Here is a 22,093-nt window from a genome sequence, read left to right on the forward strand (position 1 = left end):
TAGATAGATAGATAGACACGTACCATGGAGATACGCCTCGATGCTCACATATATGAATATAAAATACGGAGATAAAATTTTGTTTGTTTCTGACTGGTTTCCCGCTCTATCTTTTTCGGATCCGATATCAATCATTAACGTTTTGTTTACTTTACGTACTGACTACTTGAAACTCACTTATTATTACTTATATTGCAACAACTACGCGGGAACGAGAAGGGGGGGGGCAAACAGTGTCTCCCATGCGCGTAGCGATCTTCAGTTTTGACGTTTTGTTGTGTATGTATTCCATCCGGAAGCCCGAAACACAATCACGTGAAAGACCCGCCTCCTCCCCTCGTCAGCACCCCCTCCTCAGTCTCATTATTCTAATGACACCCCCTCCTCCTTCGTCGACCTCTCCCTCCTCCCTCTCCTTCAGCACCAAGTGTGTCAGGTGCGTGATGGTGCTCGCCTTTTTGGCGTTCTCACAACACAACTAACTTCTGTACGAGCGGAAAGAGAGAGGAATAGACGCGATATCAGAGGCGATATTATTTCGGATTCCGTACAGACGCCATCAATATATAAGGAGTAGATATCTATGTGTGTATGGTCTTTGCTTTTTTCAGCAACTCTTGGCAAGAGGAGGAGGGGGGTCTGTAACAGTTAAAGGAGAAGTTAAAAGTCTCGTATATAAAAAAAGGAAGCCAAAAAAAAAAAAAAAAAAAAAGTTGCTACCAATTGTAGTTGCACTGCTGCTGTGATACCCACAGCTGAATGACTTCATCCACTTGTTAAGTTTTATTTTTGTTTTATTTTTTGTTATTGAGAAAAGATTTTAAGTGTTGTTTATTTCTTTTTTTTTTTTTCTTTTTTGCCTTGCGTCTACTGTGTTACTTTACAGTGTTAACATTTATTATTATTATTTTACCAAAAGGAGTTAAGAACCGACCGGAAAGAAGGATTATTTTCATAATACAAACCAAAACAACCTACGATTCCTGGATTGCTTACTTTTACGACTACTACTCCTACTTAGTTAAAACTACTATACTACGACTTCAGCGACAAAAGAAACCAGTGGAGGAAAAAAAAAAAAAAAAAAATCAACCACTTTTTCATGAATCTTTCCTATATCTTTTTGTGTTTTCTTCTCCACGAATCTCAACTTTTTGAGGAGGGGTAACAAAATCGACAAACTTTAAAGACGAGTTGTTGAATCGTTTCTAGTTTCTCCAAATTTGCCATTTTGCCGTGGAATATTATTTCGCCAAAAACTTTTGTGTGGAGAAAAAAAAAAAAAAAATTATATATATACTTAAAAAAAAAAATCATGGCAGATTCACCCCAAGCTAAAAGTAGCGGCAGCATTTTAGCCAAGGCGCAAAAAAGGCTTAACCGAACAAAAGCTAAGGTAAGTACCTGTGTGTGTGTGAGTAAAAAAATAATTATATATATTCGCCCTTTTATCTCCCTCTTTTCTTTCTTTATTTACTTTGTGTTCTTAATTACTCGCCTCTCCGCGAGATACCTAGTCGTTTTTTATTTTTTTTTTAACATGAAGGAAAATCTAACTTCCCTCGAAAGGGGAGCAACTTGGATTTGAATTAAGCCGTGTAGTCTCCCCGGTAATCTTTCACGAACGAGTGCGCATAGGCAACAGCCGACAGGCAATAAACTCACTCACACCATTCGAAAGGAAAAGATAATGCCTGGGAAGATTTGTTTACCTGCCTCTTTAAACAGCAAAGGTCTGTCTATAGTGGAATTCAGGCCCTTCCCCTCCAAGTGTCACCCTGGTCTGACTATATATATATATATATATATATATATAAAACATAGCTTAAGCTTCGGATAAGTCTCATGGATAAGGACGCCCCAGGCAATTATAGATTTATGACCCCCCCCCCAGCACACACACCCCTGCCCCTGAAAGGATTGATCATATTGATGATTCATCCTCTGATCTGTTCATTGATTTGTTGATTTCAATCGTGTCGTGACCCTCAGTTTGTGTAAAGTGTATTATTATTATCATTATTATTATTATTATCATTATTATCATTATCATTATTATTATTTATTATTTCCCTTGTTAGCCCTCAGTCAACAGAGACTATTCTTGTAATAACCCTCTTCCTGTTAATTGCGGTGTATCGGCGATCACTGGTCCTCACTCCTCCTGTGCAGTTCCAGTAAGTCCACCCTCCCAGACCTTGCCTTCTCTCTTTCAGAACGAGTTAATTTATTGCTAATCGCCTCGGGCGCTTCTACTGGGGAATGCCGACTAGGCTGCCCAGGCATCTTTTGCAATGTTAGTGCTCCTGCTCTTCTCCTTGTCGGGGGCGCTCACTTTCCGACTCCTGTGAGAGAGAAATGAATACCGGCGATCACGCATACTCTAGCGTGGCCTACGTAAATAGAAGGCCGTTCCACCCAAATCACGTTACCTGCTGACCTCGCAGAATAAAGTACAATGACCACGATTAGGCAATAAACAAGTGTTACGAGGATATTTTCTGTTTCAATTCTCAAAAAAATTGCTGAGGGTTTTATGAAACTGGTCCAAAAGTGATTGTATCCCCCCCCCCCGAAAGATAACGAATTATTTTACATTTGGACGCATGCAATAAAAAGGAGTATTTTTGGCACTTCTACAGTTTATCGCCCAAAATGGAGACACCATTTTTTTTTCGAGCACCTATCGTTAAAATCAGAAGGAGAAATCAGTATTTTAAACTATGACTGAAGTAGAGAATAAATAACCAAAAAAATTACAAAATTGTTTTATCAAAATTATATTTTATTACGCGGACTTTTCAATGTCTTCAAAATTATATTTTGATACATTTTTATACAATAGATGTTTTGGTTTTCAAATGGCGCAGTTTAATAATTATGAATGTTATTTTCATTTTATAAATTTTTACGACGTGCCCCAACGTATTATAAACACCCCAACCTCCCCATGTTAAGAACGGCTTTCGGAATAAATACCCCCCCGGCTTTCGAGGTTGGGGTGGTGGGGGTTTATTCCGAAAGCCGTTTTATACATGGGGAGGTTGGGGTGCTTGCTGGGGCACGTCGTAAAAATTGGCCTTCATTTTTATAATTTTTTTTAATAAAATTCATTTTTTAATAAAATAAAAATATACGTTTCATGAAAATCTTTCCCGTTTTCATTAATTAAATCCAAACATTTCCAATTAAACAATTACGGATATATGTTCTCTTTCACTTTATATACTTTTTTTTCATAGTTCTTTCCGGAAGTAATTCTAGTTTAATTTTTTTTTTTTTCTACTTCGGCCATAGTTTAAAATACTGATTTCTCCCTCTGATGACAGGTGCCCGAAAAATAATGGCTTCTCCATTTTCGGCGATAAACTGTAGGTACCGTATTTTTAACCGGGAAAATATTGTCGTGAAGTTTTTATTTTTTCAAAGTGTATTTAATTATTGATTTAAAAATGCACCGGTTTTAAAATAATATTCGTAATAATAGTCATTTATCGCCTAACCGTGACCATTGTACTTTATTCTGTGACGTTAGAAGGTTATGTGACTTTAGTGGAACGGCGTTCTATTTAGGTAGGCCATACACTCTTATGTGAGATTGCCTAATGGCCTTCAACTTTTAGGTTGTGGCTTTTGATTTTGATCACGGTCAGGTTTAATCTCCTCGCGTTTATTTTTCATGGAAGGTGCTCGAGATCGACTGAGTTCCAACATTGTCTTCTTGTAAGACATTCACAGCAGGAGCTCGTTTTATTATCACATCGAAAAAATGTATTTTCCTTTCTCCCTCCATGTGCCTAACGTCATGCGTGATTTTTATGGATAAATCTTTGCAAGAACTCGCCTATGAAACACATTTCCGCGGGATTGCTTCCCTGTTGATTACAACTTTGTCACGTCCAATATTAACTAATACTTGTTAAAAACTACCCTATAAGTAATAACTTCGTACCATTAGTGCTTCCATAATGTTTCTCCATCTTTCAGCTGGCAATAATTTAAGTTTCATTAATACTTATCCTTCAGTGGCTTTTTTTACCTTGATAATCGGTAACCCAACCCACTGGTATAAAATATTGGATGCTTGTACAGAACTTGAATTGAACCGATTTTTGTTGAATTTGAGATTGTTAGTGTTTAAAAAAAAAAAAGTTCGGTTTAAATTCTGGAGAAATGTACAAAAACTTGTATTTGTTGCTGAAACTCGGTACTTTTAAAATGCTAGTACTCTTAATGTTAAATTTGTTTATTTATTTGATTCACGTACTTAAATTATTATTATTTTTTTTTTTTTTTGCTTCTTTAATATTTTCAGAATCCATTTTTATTCAATGTAAAATAAACTTTCTAGATGAAGATTTTTTTTTTTAATTAAAACGTTTGTATGCATTGTAGATTAACACCTTGTCACTTTCCCAAAATGAGATTCTACTTTTTTGATTACGTATGACCCCCCCTCCCCCCCCAAAAAAAACGCTTAGTTCAGAAATTTAGAGTATGTGTATCGGGAGAGGGTCAGTTTCGTATATGAATGTAATGTAAAATTTCCATTTCCAGGTCATTGCAGTGTCAGTGACAGTGTTTAAGAAATGTTAAATCGCCTTCTCCAACTCCGCAAAGTTTTTTTTTTTTTTTTTTTCCGGGGTGTTCCCATCACATAATTGCATTAAAAACAAACCAACGAACAAAAAAAAAAAAAAAAAAAAAACATAAAACAACAACAAAAAAACAAAAAATTCCATCGTAGTAGTGGGGGTAGCGCCGCTACCCGGGAGCGGAAGGTGCTCTGATCCACAATATCTAAAAAAAAAATTTTTTTTATACAAAAGATCCGTATGTAAAATACGGACCGTGCTACTTTTTTTTTTTTTTTTTAAGCTAACTTCAATTTTTCGATATCTTGTTTATTAGATAGGAGAAAGTTGTACAGAATAGTTACTACAACCTACAGAGGTACAAAAAGTGGTCAAAAATTAAAAAATACAACAAATGTTATCAAAGGTAAGATTACTCCTTCTACCTACCTGGAAAAGTTTGGTAGTTTTACTTGCTCTAAAATGCTTAATCGGTTCGAAAATCATTCTGTTTATCGATATATGTGAACAAGCTGACTGTTAAATATGAAGTTTGGAAATAATGACTTAAAACTAAAAAATATACAAAATGCTATTAGAAATCGACCAATATATGTTACCGTGACTTATATTGGGTGAGCTTCTAATAGTATCTTGTATAATATTTTAGTTTTAACTCTTTTCCCAAACTTCACGTATTTAACAGACAGCTCGCCACAATTTGTCTTTTTCACATATGGATAAACACTATGATTTTCGAACTGATTGAACGTTTTAAAGTGACTAAAGCTACTAAAAACTTTTCCAGATAGGTAGAAGAGTAATTTACCTTGCCTTGGACAACATTTGTTATATTGAAAATTTTTTGATCAATTACTAATTCGCAAAAGTTTTCGATAACATTGTAAAACTAACCACTTGTATCCTAATGCAGTCTGTATATATTTGACTCCCCACGAGTTCAAAGTTAAACATGACGCAATTTTCAATGTGAAAAGGAAGGGGAATCCGACTCTCCCTCAGAAAGGGTATTTCTAAACGAAATAAAAATAACCTGTACAGCGCAATTGATATTCTCTCACTAATGGGGTGTCGGGCAACCCAGTCCCAGTCGCCAGTCACTTCTAAAAGATAGTGCGTGGGAGGATGACTCGTCAGATCAATTGCCTCGTGTCACCAATGTGTAATAATGTAACACAATGTCGATTTTAAAATGAAGAGTTTAGCAAATGGGGCATTTGGACGTTTGCAAACAATAACCATGGCATTTCTCGGAAGCCGCCTGCGCCTCTGACAATATGCAACAAATCTATCGCGTCTCTCTGAAAAGTGGAGGCAAAACATGGGAGAATGGCTTCCACATGAGGGCAATGTTAAACGCGAGGTCGATTTTAATGTGAGGAAAATCTAACTACCCCCCCCCCAAAAAAAAGGGCGCTCTGGATTTTTTGAAAACATAAAATGTATGGTTCTGTCGGCACTCCTTCCTTCACGAATGGGGGTGCTTGCTTGCTTCACTCTTCAGGCAATAAATTCATTCTCTCTACGAAAGGAGAGGGTAATGCTTGGAAGGACCACAAGCATAACACTTGGAGTACTTAAGTGTCAATTATTTTAACGAAAAAAAAAATTGTAGATTAACATCACCGCTATCCCTCCCTCTCCAAATTTAGATAATTACGTGTGAACACCCTGAAAAACTTGAAAAACGAATAAATAAACCTTAAAAACTATTTTAGCATTTCTTATATAAATTTAACATAAATAATCTGTTTCTGAACCATTCTAACATTTTAGGGCAACTAACCAATCTTTCTTATCGCTAAACTTAAGTCCGAGTGGCGATATTATAAATCCACACTTAGTCGCACGAAAACAAAAAATGGGGTTAACTGCTCTAAAATTCTGGAATGAGTCGGAAATTGGAGTCATCTTAAGTTAAATTTATATACGAAGCGCTGCTCCCCTGCCCTAAATTCTAATTATTTTCGTTCTTTACACGTAGTTTTTAAAAGTGGTCACACGTGATCGTATAAAAAAAGTAGAATCTCATTGAAGTGGGGGAGATTTAGCTGAGGGTGTTAACACTCAGATTTTTTTTAAGGTTATTTTTTTTTTTATTTTTTTTTTTAAGGATAATTAATTGGGAATTGTTTAGGGTGCGGTCATTAATGTGACTAAAAAAGACAAAAAAAATGTACATTTGCTTTTCTTTTAGGAAAACTAACAATTGACTTCGAAATGACAACCCATACAATTTATAACTTCACAAACAATTAAATGCAATATTTCAGGCAACAAATTCCTTATGTGTCCTAATTCTTTTACACGTCGAAAACGGGTGCGTTAAAAATTAGAGCAACAAACGGTTTGAGCCGAGTAAAAAAAAAAAAGTGTTCTCATTTATAAATTTAAACAAAAAATGTTTGGCAATTTGAAAGGAATGAGATTTCAGTTCTTATGGAATCGGTTCGGAGTATTGACGGAGAATCTCGAGTCAGTCCCGGAAATATCCGAAACAGTTTATGATTAGAAAGCCGTGTAAAATAAATAACAATAATATTAAAAAAAAAAAAAAAAAAGGCGAACCTGAACGAGAATCACCCTCCTATAATTTTTATAGTATGTTTAATACTATATGTAGTATAGTTTTCGATGTTGGAGTGTTTATTCCGAAAGCCGTTCTTAACATGGGGAGGTTAATGGTGTTTATACTACGTTGAGTTAGGTCGTAAAAAAAAAAAATACCAACTGCAGAATCCGTTAAAATTATGGGGGGGGGTGATTCTCGTTTAGGTCCACCAAAATAACAAATAAACTATACTAAACACGCGAAAAACTTTTAGGTAAGAAGCAAGGTTAATTTATTTATTTTTTTATTTTTTTAGATTCTCAAAAAAATAATAAAGTTAAAAGAAAAAGTGGAAGGTTTTCAAGACGTAAACACTTTGTATATTCTCTAGGACTTGTCAAATCTATATGTGATCACTGGTGCAACGTCAACGACTGCAACGAATAAATGTCTTCTGGAGGGTGAAGGTTCCATCATTACTACAGGTGATACTAATTAAGAATAAAATAAAAACTACTTAACATTTCTACTCGGTCATGGTTAACAGAACAAAAACAATCCACCCGTGTGGATTAAATAAAAGTGCAATTCGAAACTTTGTATAGATTTCCGAGTTCAACAAGATGCACCTGAAGGTCAAAGGTTGATTGATGGAAACGTGATAATATTCAAGATGAGAATAGTAGTCGGAATAATACACGTTATCAATCCTCATCTCAAATTCTGAAACAAAAAAATAATGTAGTTTAAATGCTTAGTCTTCAGAAATCAATAGAATTAAAAAAAAAAAAATTAAATCACAAATATAAATTTACTAGCACTAGCAGATCGCCCGGCGTTGCTCGGTCGTAAAATACGCATAATTTTAATTCATACAGAAACTGAGACATGTACATGTGAATACTTTTTTTTTTCTAAACAATTCACTTTTTGTGAGTGAAAAAAATTTTTTTTTTTTTTAATACTAGAACTGAGATCAAAACCAAACTCTAAAGACATTACACAAGCGTAACACGGTCTTTAAAAGGTGTTTTCAAACTACTTATTCTTAACATAAGTAATCTATAATGTGGACTATATACGCATGCGCATTCTGAAACTGTTAACAAAGATTGAAGTATCCTCACACACACACATTCTCACTTTTATATATAGACTAGAGTTTTTAATCCATTAAAAACTGAAAAAGTTATAGCTCATTGACTTTATGCTAAATTGATGGTTGAATATGGTTAAATTTGCAGTTATTTTTGCGTTAAATACTAATCCCTAACTGTGCATCGAACGGATACCATAACACTTAGTTCTCTGCACTTTAGTACAAAGATCCATAAAAAACACTTTCAACTCAGTAGTTTCCAAGAAAAAGTGGAACAGACAGACAAAAGATGAGTGAGGATGCCACTATATATCTTTAATGAATTGAACTATAAAACAGTTTTTGATTTATTATTCAGCAGATCTTAATTCATCAATAACACACAAAGAAAAAACACCTGCTTATTAACGAAATCAATTTCCTGTTTGCTAAAAAGAAAAAAAAATCTTATTCCGATTTGCTCAGTTTTCCACAAGAGTAAAGTTAGACACAATATCAGTACTTAATGTGTGTGAAATTTAGCTCCCCTCCTATCCTCTCAAAAGGAAAGCTCTTAATTGCGACAAAAATAAAAATTGCCATCTCTGACTGAGGATGGAGAAGGTACAGTGTAAACTCTGGCACAAAGGTCTGGCTTGTTCACTGCACCTATGTTACAATGTCACTGTGTATGTCACTTATCTCGTTACATTGGAAAGTTAAGTTTAAGAAGTAAATAACTAGATAACATAAGTCTCTAAGTTTATCTTCTCCAAATAAAGCCTTGAAGAAAATTCAACAACCGTCTCTTTTCATTTTTCCTGCATGGAAAAAGTTTTTTTTTCCATCATAGCTACACAGACGAGACGATCAAAGGCCACTTATGAAACGCATCAAGAAACAACGTCAGACAATTTGAAATGAAGTATGAACTAGTCTGATCCTAAAACGTCACCACCTCAAGTATAACCCTCCTCCCAAAGGAGAAGAATTGGTTTATTTCTGATCACCTGGTCACCCTACCAAGGAATGATGAAAAATCTGATTACAGCTATTCTTATAACTTTCCAATGCCCTCTTGGGGGAGCTAAATTTTCCTCCACATTAAACTGATTTCATGTTTAAAAATGTTGCAATGAGAAGCTGGTAAATACCTACAAAACATACTACACTTTGGATTATTTTTTTGCAATTAAAATAATATATTCTATCATATTCTGACTTGACATTCACCCACAAAACATTCACGAGCAGCATGAATTAGAACAAATATATTGAGGACATTGCCAAGGCTGCTGCAAAGAAGGTGGGCTCCCTCTATCATGCTAAAAAATTACTCGCACCAGAGCTTATCCTATATCTTTACAAAGCCACAATTCACCCATGCATGGAGTATTGTTGTCACATCTGGGCTGGTTCATCTACCACTAGTCTCTCACTCTTAGACAGGGTCCAAAAAAGAGTATCAAATCCAGTAGGACCATTCTCCCCAATAAAACCTTAGAGAACTCTGCAATTGTCTTCCTTGTGTCATTCATGCATAGGAAGTTTATTTGTCTAAGTTAAGCTGACGAGACAATCGACAACCACAAGATGATCAATCATGCATGAAAACGGTGAAGAGGAATTGCGATGATGCAGGGAATAAAAAGACAAGCATGTATAAACCGTGCATGTAACGACTTAGTTTTATTGATCCTGCGTGGATTAACATGTTACACAAACCTGTTGTACCGACTGAGACAAATGACGCTGAACGCTTTCCATTTACCTAAACCTCTGTCGGTGAGCAATTCAGAATGGTCGGTTTATACAAGTTGGGTATAAAACTACTTACAGTTTTTGATAACGAGTACTTTTTTGTTTTTATTATTCACAAAGGAGTCATCACTCGAGGATAAGGGTTAATGAGTATACAGTAGTCAATGGGACAATATTGTTAGTAGTGGAAATTTGGTAAATTTGATTACTTAAGGGAACGGCTCATGAAGAACTTGTCCACATTGGACTTGAAGACGACCATATTGTAGTCAGTTGGACAGCAGAAAAATGGAACAGTTCCACAGGCATTTGTTCATGGAATCTACATTTACGTTTAGGCACAGATAAAGAGTGGGGGAAGTTATTGATAGTGGTTTCAGCTAGACAAGTGTTTTTCGTGAAAGTCAGGCAAAATGGGACCATATATTGGAGTTCAGATGAGCACTTCCATGAAAATAACAATAAAGCTGAGACAGGCTCGCAACATCTCTTTGTGGGAAAGCGGTTACAGGGAAGAAAAAAAGGCATTCCTTACTAGGCTATGAAATCTATTTTGAACTCTGTCAAGGCTGGATAAGTGCTTCTAGCAGCTCCTGTCCAGATATGGCAACAGTACTCCATCCTTGGACGTACTTGGCTCTTATACAGGTAGAAAATTGCATCAGCAGTGAGATATATACTCGAACAGTAGAATGATCCCACCGTTTTTCCATCAGCCTTGGCAACAAATTTGTATGTGTTCCATTTCAGATCAGGAGTAAAGGTCAGATCCAAAAGCTTGTCAAAACATGGAGCCTCCCCAAGACAAGAGCCATTCATTTCAATTGATGCCAGATGGGGGATCAGAACATTGAAGTAAAGATAGAAGCTTGGGTTTAGATGCGTTAAAATTAACCAGCCACCTCTTTTCTCATTGTACCACATGCTCAAGATCAGAGGAGAGAGAATCAGAGAGAACTTGGTTGTTTACAGCCTTTGAAGTGTTGCCATAGATGGTGGTAGTTAGCATAAATGTCTACGAATGAGCTTAGGGTATGATTTTGGAGATTATTGATGTAAATCAGGAAGAGTGTTGGACCCTTGCGGGATTCCAGCATTAATACTGTGAGCTTCTGATTTATGCCCATCAACCACTATTCTTCTAAACCTATCAGAGAGTAATGATTTAATAATTGAAAAGACATTTCCAGCTATACTGTAGCTGGAGATCTTGTGGAGTAGACCTTTATGCCATACCCTATCAAAGGCCTTCGATATGTTAAGAGCAATTGCCCCAGAAAGAAGCTTCTATCGAGAGATTCGCTAACACATTTGCTGTAGATCTAGCAGAACGGAAACCATATTGCATGTCACTGAGAAGGTTATTTTTGCTGAGGTGGTTGACTACTTCTTTCCTTATTTAACAGATTCCAGCAATTTGCTCATGATGCACAGGAGACTTATTGGTCTTTATTGATAGAGAGATGACCGATCACCTGAATTTTTAAATACGGAATATACTAATAAAGTTTCCAAGGTGTTGGGAAGCAATTCTACTTAAGACAATACTTAAACACCTTGTGTAAGTATGGGAGCTAGTTCTGGTTGAAGCTTCTCCAGCACTATAATTGGAATGCCATCGAGGCTAGTTGCTTTACTGGAATCAAAGTTTTTGATTAGCTTGGCAACATCATGCACAGATATGTCACATAACATGTTTTCAGACACAGGAGGAAATATGGGGGAGGAGGTTGGTGACCCTGATTGCATAGGGTAGAATTAGCTGCAAGGTTCTTGGCAAAGAGTTTGACTTTGTCTGATTCTGATGAGATTACTTCAAGTCCATTGATGATGGTTGGGATAGAGCATATGCTTCTATTCTGAACGGTTTTTGCTATTTGCCAAAACTGGTGGGAACAAAGCTGCTGCTCAGTTACTTTGGACTTGACAAACTGCAAATACAACTCTCTTGCATTCTTTATTACTCTTTTACAGTGGTTGCTGGTAGTCGAAAAGGCGGCTTTAGTCTCAGTACATCTATTACGTTACTAGCAATGGAAAAAGTGATTTCCGCGTGCAATGGCAGCAACACATTCTGGAGAGAACCACGACTGGCTGTTAGATTTTTACTGGATTTTTTCGGAGGATTTGAAGTGGTCTATCCCTACAATTAACTATTCCGTCAGGTCTGATGCTATAGAGGATACATTCTTTTTAAACATGGAATGCAGAGGTAGATCTGATATACATGTACAGAAGCTATTCCAGTCAGCCATAGAATACTGATATACTGTACGATGGAAAGGTACATCAGATATATTGTTCTTATTTTAACTGAGACAACCGGAAGATCCTAGTGAGGACAGAATGGAAGATGAGCATAGCTCAGGACAAGTTGTGAGAAAAAGGTCTAGGAGACCTACATACTGTCAGTTTCACTACATTCTGCACTATCATTATGCGTCTTGAGTACATGTACCAGGTCAAGCTCCTTCAGTCCTTGACAAACTATGGATACCCATGTAGGGATGCCTGCACATGAAATCACACTTCTCCTGAGACAACATTGTTAAATAGCAGTGACAAATGAAATGTATGTACAAGACGACTGGAAACAAATAAGCAGAGAGCACATACAGCAGCTAGAATTCCCAAATGGTCACCCATCTGGTACTAACCAGGCTCAACGTTGCTTAACTGGTGATCTGACGAGAACCGGTGTGTGAACACAATGATGCCTCTAGTACTATGGTAACTCGAGTTCTCTGTCGGTAACTGAATCTCTGATCCGTGTGGTCCTTCCTTCTCCGATGTTGTCTAAGATAGTTTGAGCATGCAACTCTGTGCTCAGAAAAGGGAGAACTTATCCATGATGTCCTTAGTTGGTTGGTGCAAATGGATGCTGGCAGTGGAAGACCTGAGTGGAAATAAACAATGGTGACCTAGTGTAACATAGTGCACATGGCTGTACGCAAATGCATGTGAAATGACATCACCAGTAATAAAAAAAAAGATATAAAAAAATGAGATCTCGTTAGAGGAAGATCATATTAGAGACGTGGAGCATAGAAAGAAATAATGTTCGAGATCACGTGAGAGATATGAATAATGTTCGAGATCACGTGAGAGATGTGAATAATGTTCGAGATCACGTGAGAGATGTGAATAATGTTCGAGATCACGTGAGAGATGTGAATAATGTTCGAGATCACGTGAGAGATGTGAATAATGTTTGAGATCACGTGGATGATGTCATGGCCATAATAATGAGGAAATAAATGTTGCTACAAAGAAAAAAATAGTTGAAGTTCTTTTCTATTCTTTGTCCACTTTGCGACTGAGATTACGTGTTTGTTCCCAGATAACGTTACATTAGCAGCACTATCAGGCTCACAAGTAGTTGGTATGAGCTTATCAAATTGGGATTGGCTAGCCGTACCTTGTGACTTTGCTCCGAATCAGCAAAAGTAGGTTGCGATAATAAAAGATGCTTTACTTGTTTGGGAGGAAGCTGGCATAAGATGATCAAGGTGATAGTCATAAGTATGAATAGTTTCCAAAACGGGTGACAAGAAGCAAAATGTGACCAAAATGTTGAAGGCTTCAGACTGATCAAAAATTGATCAGTGCACTCTTTATGTTGCCTTCTATTCTCTTTACGATCATACGAAGCAGATACACACTGTTCTGAATTGATTTTGATTCACAACATTTTTGTTCTGGCTCGATTAATTCCTCAATGCTAATTCCTCTGCTAATGTGATAGTGTTGTGGTCTTGAAAGAGTCTGGAAGAAGGGCACAAATCACTAGTTAAAACAAAATATATTGAACAGAAAAACAAATACAACAAATAGAATGTGGTCACATGACGGTCTGACTGCCAAGGGCACATAACTTGTGCATAATTTGCATGCTAATGCTGAGAGACGTATTCCCTCAGTCTGGAAGGGTTCATTATTATCTGTAGGGTAGACACACCACAACAGATAGGATCTGGGCCAAAATTTTTAGTTACTCCACACCATACCTGCCTTGCTTCTTCAGGAATAAATCTCTCATCAAACTAATGATTAAATACATCCATCAAAAGCGTTATAAACTAGTGATGAGGTTATTTCAATATTTTTCCCGATTCCGATACAATTACCGATTCTGTTCTAAATTCAAGATTCTGATGCAATTACCAATTATGATTTTGACTTTTCGAAAATCTCTAAATATTTAGCTATACAGTTGTTGTTTTTATTTATTTTTGGATTACTGTAAAAACCTATGTAATATGTGCATATATTTTTTGCAAATGTAAAGTAAACTTGTTGAGGTTTTATTTTAATTTTACCGATATTTTAAAAACAAATATTTATCATTAGTATGAGCGATAGAAGATAAAGTTTTAAACAAAAAGAAACAAAATATAAATGCACCACTAAAAAAAATCATTCTTGGCATTGAAAAACATGAAAAAAATTTTCTGACTCCAATACCCTAAAAAATCCTGATTCTGATTAATCATCCCAGCACTATTATAAACATGTGTGATAGTCTTAAGAATGATTTGTAAGACAAACCATCAAGTCCTGCTAATTTGTAGATGACCAGCTTCGTTACTGCCAACTTTGCCTCCGCTGCATTGACGTGTGGAGAGTTAGCCAAATAGTTGTCAAAATTCTGGACCAGGTACCTGGATAATTGGAAATGTACTTGAAATCTTCCACAAATCTCCTGAATTGATACAAACACTACATACATCTGGGTTTTTGACTTTCTGAAAATATCTATCCCATCAGAGCACTTCTTGAAGTTATTGGATTCATTAAATGTTTTTAACCCAACATGAACATGATAATGCTGACTTGCATTTCAGGCCCCTTTTAGCTACTTCTATTGTTAGGGAACCCTCAACAGCTATAAGTGTTTCTTCACCTTGACCATATCTTGTGTAAAATTTAATCATATCTGATGGAGAAACGTTTAATCTTAGTTTTAGTTTGTTGAATAAGGGTTCCTATCTTCTTTCGGAAGTTGCATATCTCCAGCAAGGTGATATGCAATGTTTTTGGTGGTACCAAATTAGATATAGGTTTTCTGGCCAAAAATGCACTAAACATTGATATCATTGTTTTTTTTTCCCCCGTCTCTTTTTGAAAAACTCAATCATGTTCTGCAAAGTCAAAAACAAAAAGCAACAATTTTCCTCTACAAAACAACTATATCAAACACCATGAAAATAATTGAAAATATAAACAACTTAAAGAATAGTAACCTTTTCCAAAATTATTGGATTCTGCATTAATCTGAAAAACGGTTGATATGCCATAAACCAAACCAAACTCCATGAATAAATATTTGAAGATATAAAACAAAATTGAAATATAAAAACTTTTTCCAAAATTACTGGATTTGGCATTAAATAACCCAAAAATGGTTGATATGCCGTTAAACAAAAGCGAACAACCAATCAATCAACCAACTAGATATTCAATTTCCAGTACATGGCCAATCTAGGTTTATTGCTTAACTGCAACCAAGTTAAAGCCATAATTTATGGTCCAACCATCAGTCGAATGTAGGACACTATATAAAATTTATATCGCCTCTTCTAACTGGCATCTATAATATAAATCTCACCTGTCTGTTTAAATGCATGCATGTATGTATGTATGTATAAAAACTTTTGGCAGAGGCGGATTTTCACAAGATCAGTATCATTTTGAAGCTCGACCCTTCGGATAACAAATGTCGAAAAATTGGCCAAAAACATTAATTCCTTCACCCTTAACTATATAAAATCTATATCGCCTGTTCTAACTAGCATCCTCTATAAATATATATTTAGGCAAGAAAGCATGTTATTAGTCCATATTTACATCTTCCATCCACAGTGATGTCAACAAGATTGCGTCTAGCTATCAGATCAACATTGTTCTTAAACCCATCTGATCCTCTAGTCCCTGTAACCATATCTATCTTAGGATCAAAAACTGAAAGACGAGCGCATGCTGATCAAATTTTTTTTTTTCCCATTTTTTTTAAATTTTTACATAGGATTTTGAAACTTAAAACTTATTTGTTACATTTTTCTTTTTAAGTATCTATTTTAAACGTTTCTGAATTTTTGAGATGAGGAATAATTTGTATTATTTGGATTACTATTCTCACCAAGGACCAGTGGTGTAAAATTCAGTTGTAATTTACACTCTTGTGGAGGTTGAAGGTTCAATCCTCAATGGGAGTGATACTCTAGAATACAATTGCAAATTACTTTGGACTTTGATCCATTCATGGCTGACAGAACGAGAGCATGCTACCCCCCATGGAGTAAATAAAGAGTTCCTTTTGAAATTCCATGCAGATTCCCCGAGTTTGGCAGAAAGATCCCCAAGTTCGACAAGATACACCTGAAGGAGGTTGGAGGTTACATCGACCGAAACATTGTGACAATAACATTTAAGATGAGAACAATAGTCCACAGAATATAAATATGAATTCTCATCTCAAAAATTCAGGAACATTAAATTTATTATATTTTTTCTTTTTAATTAATTTAAATCAATTAATCGATTTTGATTTTGTAAATTTTAAAAAGTGCGCTTATTCACACATACTTATATGATATTTGATGTGATAATTTTATGATCTATTCATAAAAGAAGCTCATCTATTGTTTTCTTGTTAATTAAATTACTGATATGAGTGTTCATTTTTTTCTTTCATTGTTATTTAGAAAATAATTGAAACTCATGACTATCAAAACTATTGTTTTCGCTGGCAGAAATTTGAATGACGCGCGTCAGACATTGATGGTTTCAAACGGTCATGGTTTATATTTACAAAATAAAATTGTTTAATCGTTTTTTTGTAAAATAAAATATAAACAAATAAGTCACTTAGTCCTATTTAGTTGCCTCTCCGCAAGGGCAATGCTAGACATAAGGTAGGTTTTAAATGAGAAAATGTAGCTTCCCAAAAAGGGGATCACTCTGAATTTTTACACAATTCTGATAATTATCCAGTTTTGTTAAGGCTGGATTTCATCACCACCAATGTCAATCATATTTAGTTTAACATCTGCTTTATATGTTAGCATGTGTTGGACGGCTTTTAGAAATTGACTTCCAAATAACCTATCTCTGACCAGATCTTTATCTCTCGTTTGCTAAAGTCCATCATTATTGCTTCCTCCTATGTTCTCCTTAGCCTTCCTCTGCTAACTGACTTGCTACATCAACAGTTTTACATCTACTAACCCAAGCACTCAGATTCGTTCTTTCAATGTGACCAAAATCTCCTGTTTCACACACATCTCTCTATTCTGTTTAGATTTAATCTTCTGAGGTAATCAGATTTAGACCTTTCTCTAAGACTCGCATTCATTCTCAGATAATTTTTTCTCCATGCAACACGTATGCTTGTAGCAGTTCTCTAGGTAGGTTGAACTGGAATTCTCTGAAGGAGGAAATGTCAAGTGAATATTAAATTCACACATGGTCCCCAATCGCATGTATATTTCCATCAAAGGAGATTATGATGTGAGATTTTTGCAGTTCTTGCAGGGAGATGTCGACATCTTCATACTTACAATGCCTGGTATTTCCAAATAGTCACCCATCTGGTACTGACCCGGCTTAAAATTACTTAACTTTGGTGATCTAACGAGAACCAGTGTGTCAACCTGTATATCCTTGTAACAGTTACATAATTAAGACCTATTTTCTATTGCACCTACATGTTATCACTCGCGTAGTGATTCGTATGTAGTTCGATCACACAAGCATGTTTTTACTCGCATAATATGTTGGGTGATTAGAACATTTTGCACATGTGTACCTTTTTCCATGTAAGTCGAAATATGAATAGTTCCAATCGAGATGCCAGCATGACAGATATGTCGCGCACACACACACACACACACACACACACACACGACTTAATATTTCCTTGCTCGCCTCTCATCATTACTTGGACAAGAGGCGAATCTAATGGTTTGGATTCAATTACATTTCTATGACATATGCCGAACGATTCTACCTGTTTAATATGTCTGTTTCTATAAGCTTTTTGCAAACCATATTGTGTGTTGATGGAATTGTTGAGTAAAAGTTAAGAAGTTAATGTAGTTTGCTTGAAACATTGTTTATAGTGTATATAACTTCATTTATAGAAGTCAATACAATGCAGAGGTGTAGCAGATGGGCACAAACTGAAGCAAATTAAGGCATGTAATGGATTAATAAACTATGCAAGTTTACTTTATTAATACAATATGTATTTTTTTTCTTATGTTTTATACTATCATTGTGTTTTCACTTGCTTCAGCATGATCAGATGGAAGTTCCATATTGTATGATATTTCGGGAAATTTACACTTCATCAGATATGTGTTCAATTTTAGTTTGAACGTGCATCAAATACATATCTTGTAGAGGGATATTTTATCGATATATCATACAAAATGGAACCTCCATCTGACAATACTGATACAAGTAAGAACATAATGCAACTATAAAATTAAAATAAAAAAATATATATCTATATATTAATACGATAGTGTGTATGTTATTTTCTGTGTCACGCTTACATCCGGGTTGTTTAATTGTTATGTACTTCCATTTCTTGTCATAAATAATTTTACCAAGAATTCTTCATAAATTTTGGTTTCGATTATGGCTGAAGGAACTAAAGTTATTTATATTTTTTTTTTTCATAAGTTTTTATTTCGGTTTCGATTCAAGCTAATGCACCCAAGTCATATGGATATATTTTTGTATTTTTGAAATCGCAACTTTATAATATATAAAAATCGATAGAACATAACTGTATAACAATATATACGAAATCTGCAAGAATTAAAATATCATGTTTGAGCGTACTTTATGACTATAAAGTTCATGCTTGCTTAGATGAATACTTTTGCAGTTTTAATAAAAAAGCTACAATAATATCAGAGCATCTCCATTTACATTGGACATCTACAGAATGCCAACATCAATATATTACATATGAGTCCCCTGTGAAATTTCCACAGGTCCCGCTAGTATTATATGAATAAAATATGAATCTGCATAGCTTATTCCATCGTTATGTCAATTTGTTCCAGTTCATGTCTATCCGTTACATCTCTGCTTGGTATTGCTTTTTATACATTTCCTGCATCCAAATTTAAATTGTAGAGAAAAAGTTTGTCTTTTTAACTGAAGCCTGGTGACCCTTTTCTTCATCCCAAATAAAGCCAGTCAAATGAATAAAAACGCAGCAACACTACTACAAAATGGCGCTCTATGACAAACAAAAATCTATACACCTCAATAGCCAGATTTCTACCTTCATACAGCAGAACATTGTGGACATATCAGACACTATTCTCGTTTATTAAATTAAAAATATCTTGGTGGTATATAATTTATTATTTCACATAGAATGGACATCGTTTAACTGTTTGGAAAAGCATGTAAAAATCAATGCTAGCAAAAAAACAGCCATGTCGAATTGTTTCAAGCTACTTGTGGACAGCAACCATGGTAATTTTTTTCTTTTTATTAAGCATCAATAAACATTTTCTGCATGACTGCTCAAAGCACATAACAGATATTTCCATTTCCAGTTTATATATATTCTCTGAGAAGAATAGACTTTGCATTTTTGAGGAGGAGGTATACTTTCGAAATATTAAATATTGGACAATATATTATTGATTGAAGTCAATGCAACAGGTAGATAATAAATTAAAAAGTATATACATGATTACTATAAGCTTTTTTTTCCCCCAATCCAGAGGGCCTTCTCTATTCAGTGATCTGAACTTTGTATAGAAGAAAAAAAAAAGCTTAACACTTTTATCCTCTTATAAATGCCACATCTACCAAGCCCTTGTTTGTATGATCCTTCTCTACAGGTGTGAAACTTGGCCCCTATGAGTAGCTGACATTTATAAGCTTGCTATCTTTAATCAGGGGTGTTTTCAGCACATTCTCTGGGTTTATATCTCTGACCACATCCCAAATGCCACAATCCTCATGTAAGCTTCCTAGACTTGCGGAAGTTTTTATCAGGAAGCTCTAATGGTTTGGACATGAACTGTGTCGTCCACCAACTCCTTTGATTCACCAACACCACTACCAGAATGACACAAGAAGAGTGATGATAAACTGAAGAAATGGCTCGCAATGGTTAAAGCTGATTTAGAACTATTGTCAACCCTCACATCCTTGGTGTGCGATGATGGAATTGTGAATGGCTGAAGTATGTTGAGGCGTCAGCAGCAGACACTGGGATAGACTGTCTTGACTCATGATGTGGCGAATTCATTTGGAATCAGTTCAACTCACACCAGGTGAATGACATCACAGGTACAAGTAAATAAGCAGTAAGAAATCTGATATCAGTAAGATTGTAAACAAGATACATTCGCTATCTTGAAAATGGTGAAATTGCCTTGAAAATCCCAGATGGTCTTTTATTTTTATTAAATTACACATATTCTATTTTATTTCTTTTTAATGGTAAATATAGTAGTTTTATCCAGACGTTGGTTTGAAATAGTAGCAAACAACATATTTCTTTAGGATTCCCCCAATGTTAATATTAATTCTTATTTTTATTGTACTGCTTATAAAATTGATTTTTTTTTTTGTTTACTGTTGATAGTCTTAAGTTATTAGTTTATATTTTTTGTTGTTGTGCTTTTCTTTCTCAAAGTTATGACATCGTTTGAAACTAAATTTAAATAACCGTTTTTCCCACCCACACAAATACAATACAAATAATGCAAAAGCTATTTTGTTCCATTTAAAGGACAATTATTTTTGGAGGATGTTATTTGCCAATCCCTAGGCAAACAAAAAAAAGCAGAGGGCCATTTTTTTTTTTTTTTATTTCATTTTATTTTTTTTATCTTTTTTTATTTTTGCGGTTCTTTCATACCAAGTTAAAGTTATGTCCACAACAATCGATCAGATAGTTTCATCTATTCGAGCTCGGTAGACTTTTTTGCTGTCCGGCTAAGATATCATTTTGTGCAATTCAAAGCATGCAACAGCGCATAGACGCGCATATGTAAATGCCGAACTGTGTGCTAAGAAAAAAAGACTTGTATGCGCAGATCAACAATCACATTTAGCATGTTAAAAACAATGTTAGAGAGGTCAGAGAGAAGGAGTACGATCATGATTTATTCGGGGGGGAGAGTATTTAGAAATGTTTTTACAAAAAAAAAAAAAAAAATAGGAGGCTAGTTATTATTTGTCCTATGTTCCTTACAATGTACTGTTACATGTTGGGTCTACATGTGTAAACGTGTGTAACGTTACATTAGGAGGTCCACTCTTTCAGGCTTGGTTGTTTTGATTTATGGCATATCAACACTACAGGTAATTTAATACTGAATCTAATAATTTTGGAAAAAAGCTTATGTTTCAAGTTCTTTATATCGTCAAATATTTATTCATGGTGTTTGGTTTGGCTTTGTAAAGGAAAATTGTTTTTGTATTTGACTTTGTAGAACCTGATTAAGTTTTGCAAATGGAAAAGAAAAAAGCGATAATATCAATGTTTGATGCATTTATAGTCAGGAAGCCAGTATCTTCAGACAGCCCGATCTAGTAGCACTAGACCTGTTCTCTTTGAGAAGTGGTCTACTGTTGATCACCTGAGGTGCCTCTGCTGGGGAATGTTAACAGGGCTGCTCAAGCATTTTTTGGAGACCACTTTTGGGTGCTGGTTGTTCAATCCCCACCTTCCGACTTTGTTTCAGATCTTCCAGCAATCAAAAGGGAGATAAATGCTAATGGAGAACTATTCCCCTACATTCACTCTAGAATTCTGCTTATAAAGTTCATCACTTTTTAGCTGGAATGTACCCGTCCCATAAAAGGTCATCATGTATTTTTAGCTTTATTCTTTTTTTCACCCAAACAAGGTATATTGTCACTTGGAATGTACTATTTGGGGTCGTGTCTAACAGAGGACTCTGGGGAGTTGACCAGCTAGATGTCTGTTCACATTTTATTTAAACTTCTGCAAGTTAGTATGTGGAAAGCAGAACTTTCTGGATATCGGAATCGGAAATATTTGTGCATATTTTCTGATGCCAACAACAATTCTTTTAATTGGATTTTTTTTATTTGATTTGC

General features: G+C 35.2%; 1 protein-coding gene across 1 annotated transcript in view; it reads left to right on the forward strand.

The window, feature by feature from the left end:
* The first annotated feature begins 471 nt into the window (after nt 1-471).
* Nucleotides 472-22,093, forward strand: part of LOC145259922 (myc box-dependent-interacting protein 1-like) — a 219,252-nt gene continuing 197,630 nt past the window's right edge. Inside the window, exon 1 of the mRNA XM_080117878.1 lies at nt 472-1,396. Coding sequence (XP_079974004.1) covers nt 1,316-1,396 — 81 coding nt within the window. The 5' untranslated portion in view covers nt 472-1,315. The remainder of the gene's footprint in view (nt 1,397-22,093) is intronic.

This window comes from Euprymna scolopes, chromosome 35 (genome assembly GCF_053919585.1).
Source record: "Euprymna scolopes isolate OS-2025 chromosome 35, ASM5391958v1, whole genome shotgun sequence".
Taxonomy (NCBI): domain Eukaryota; kingdom Metazoa; phylum Mollusca; class Cephalopoda; order Sepiida; family Sepiolidae; genus Euprymna; species Euprymna scolopes.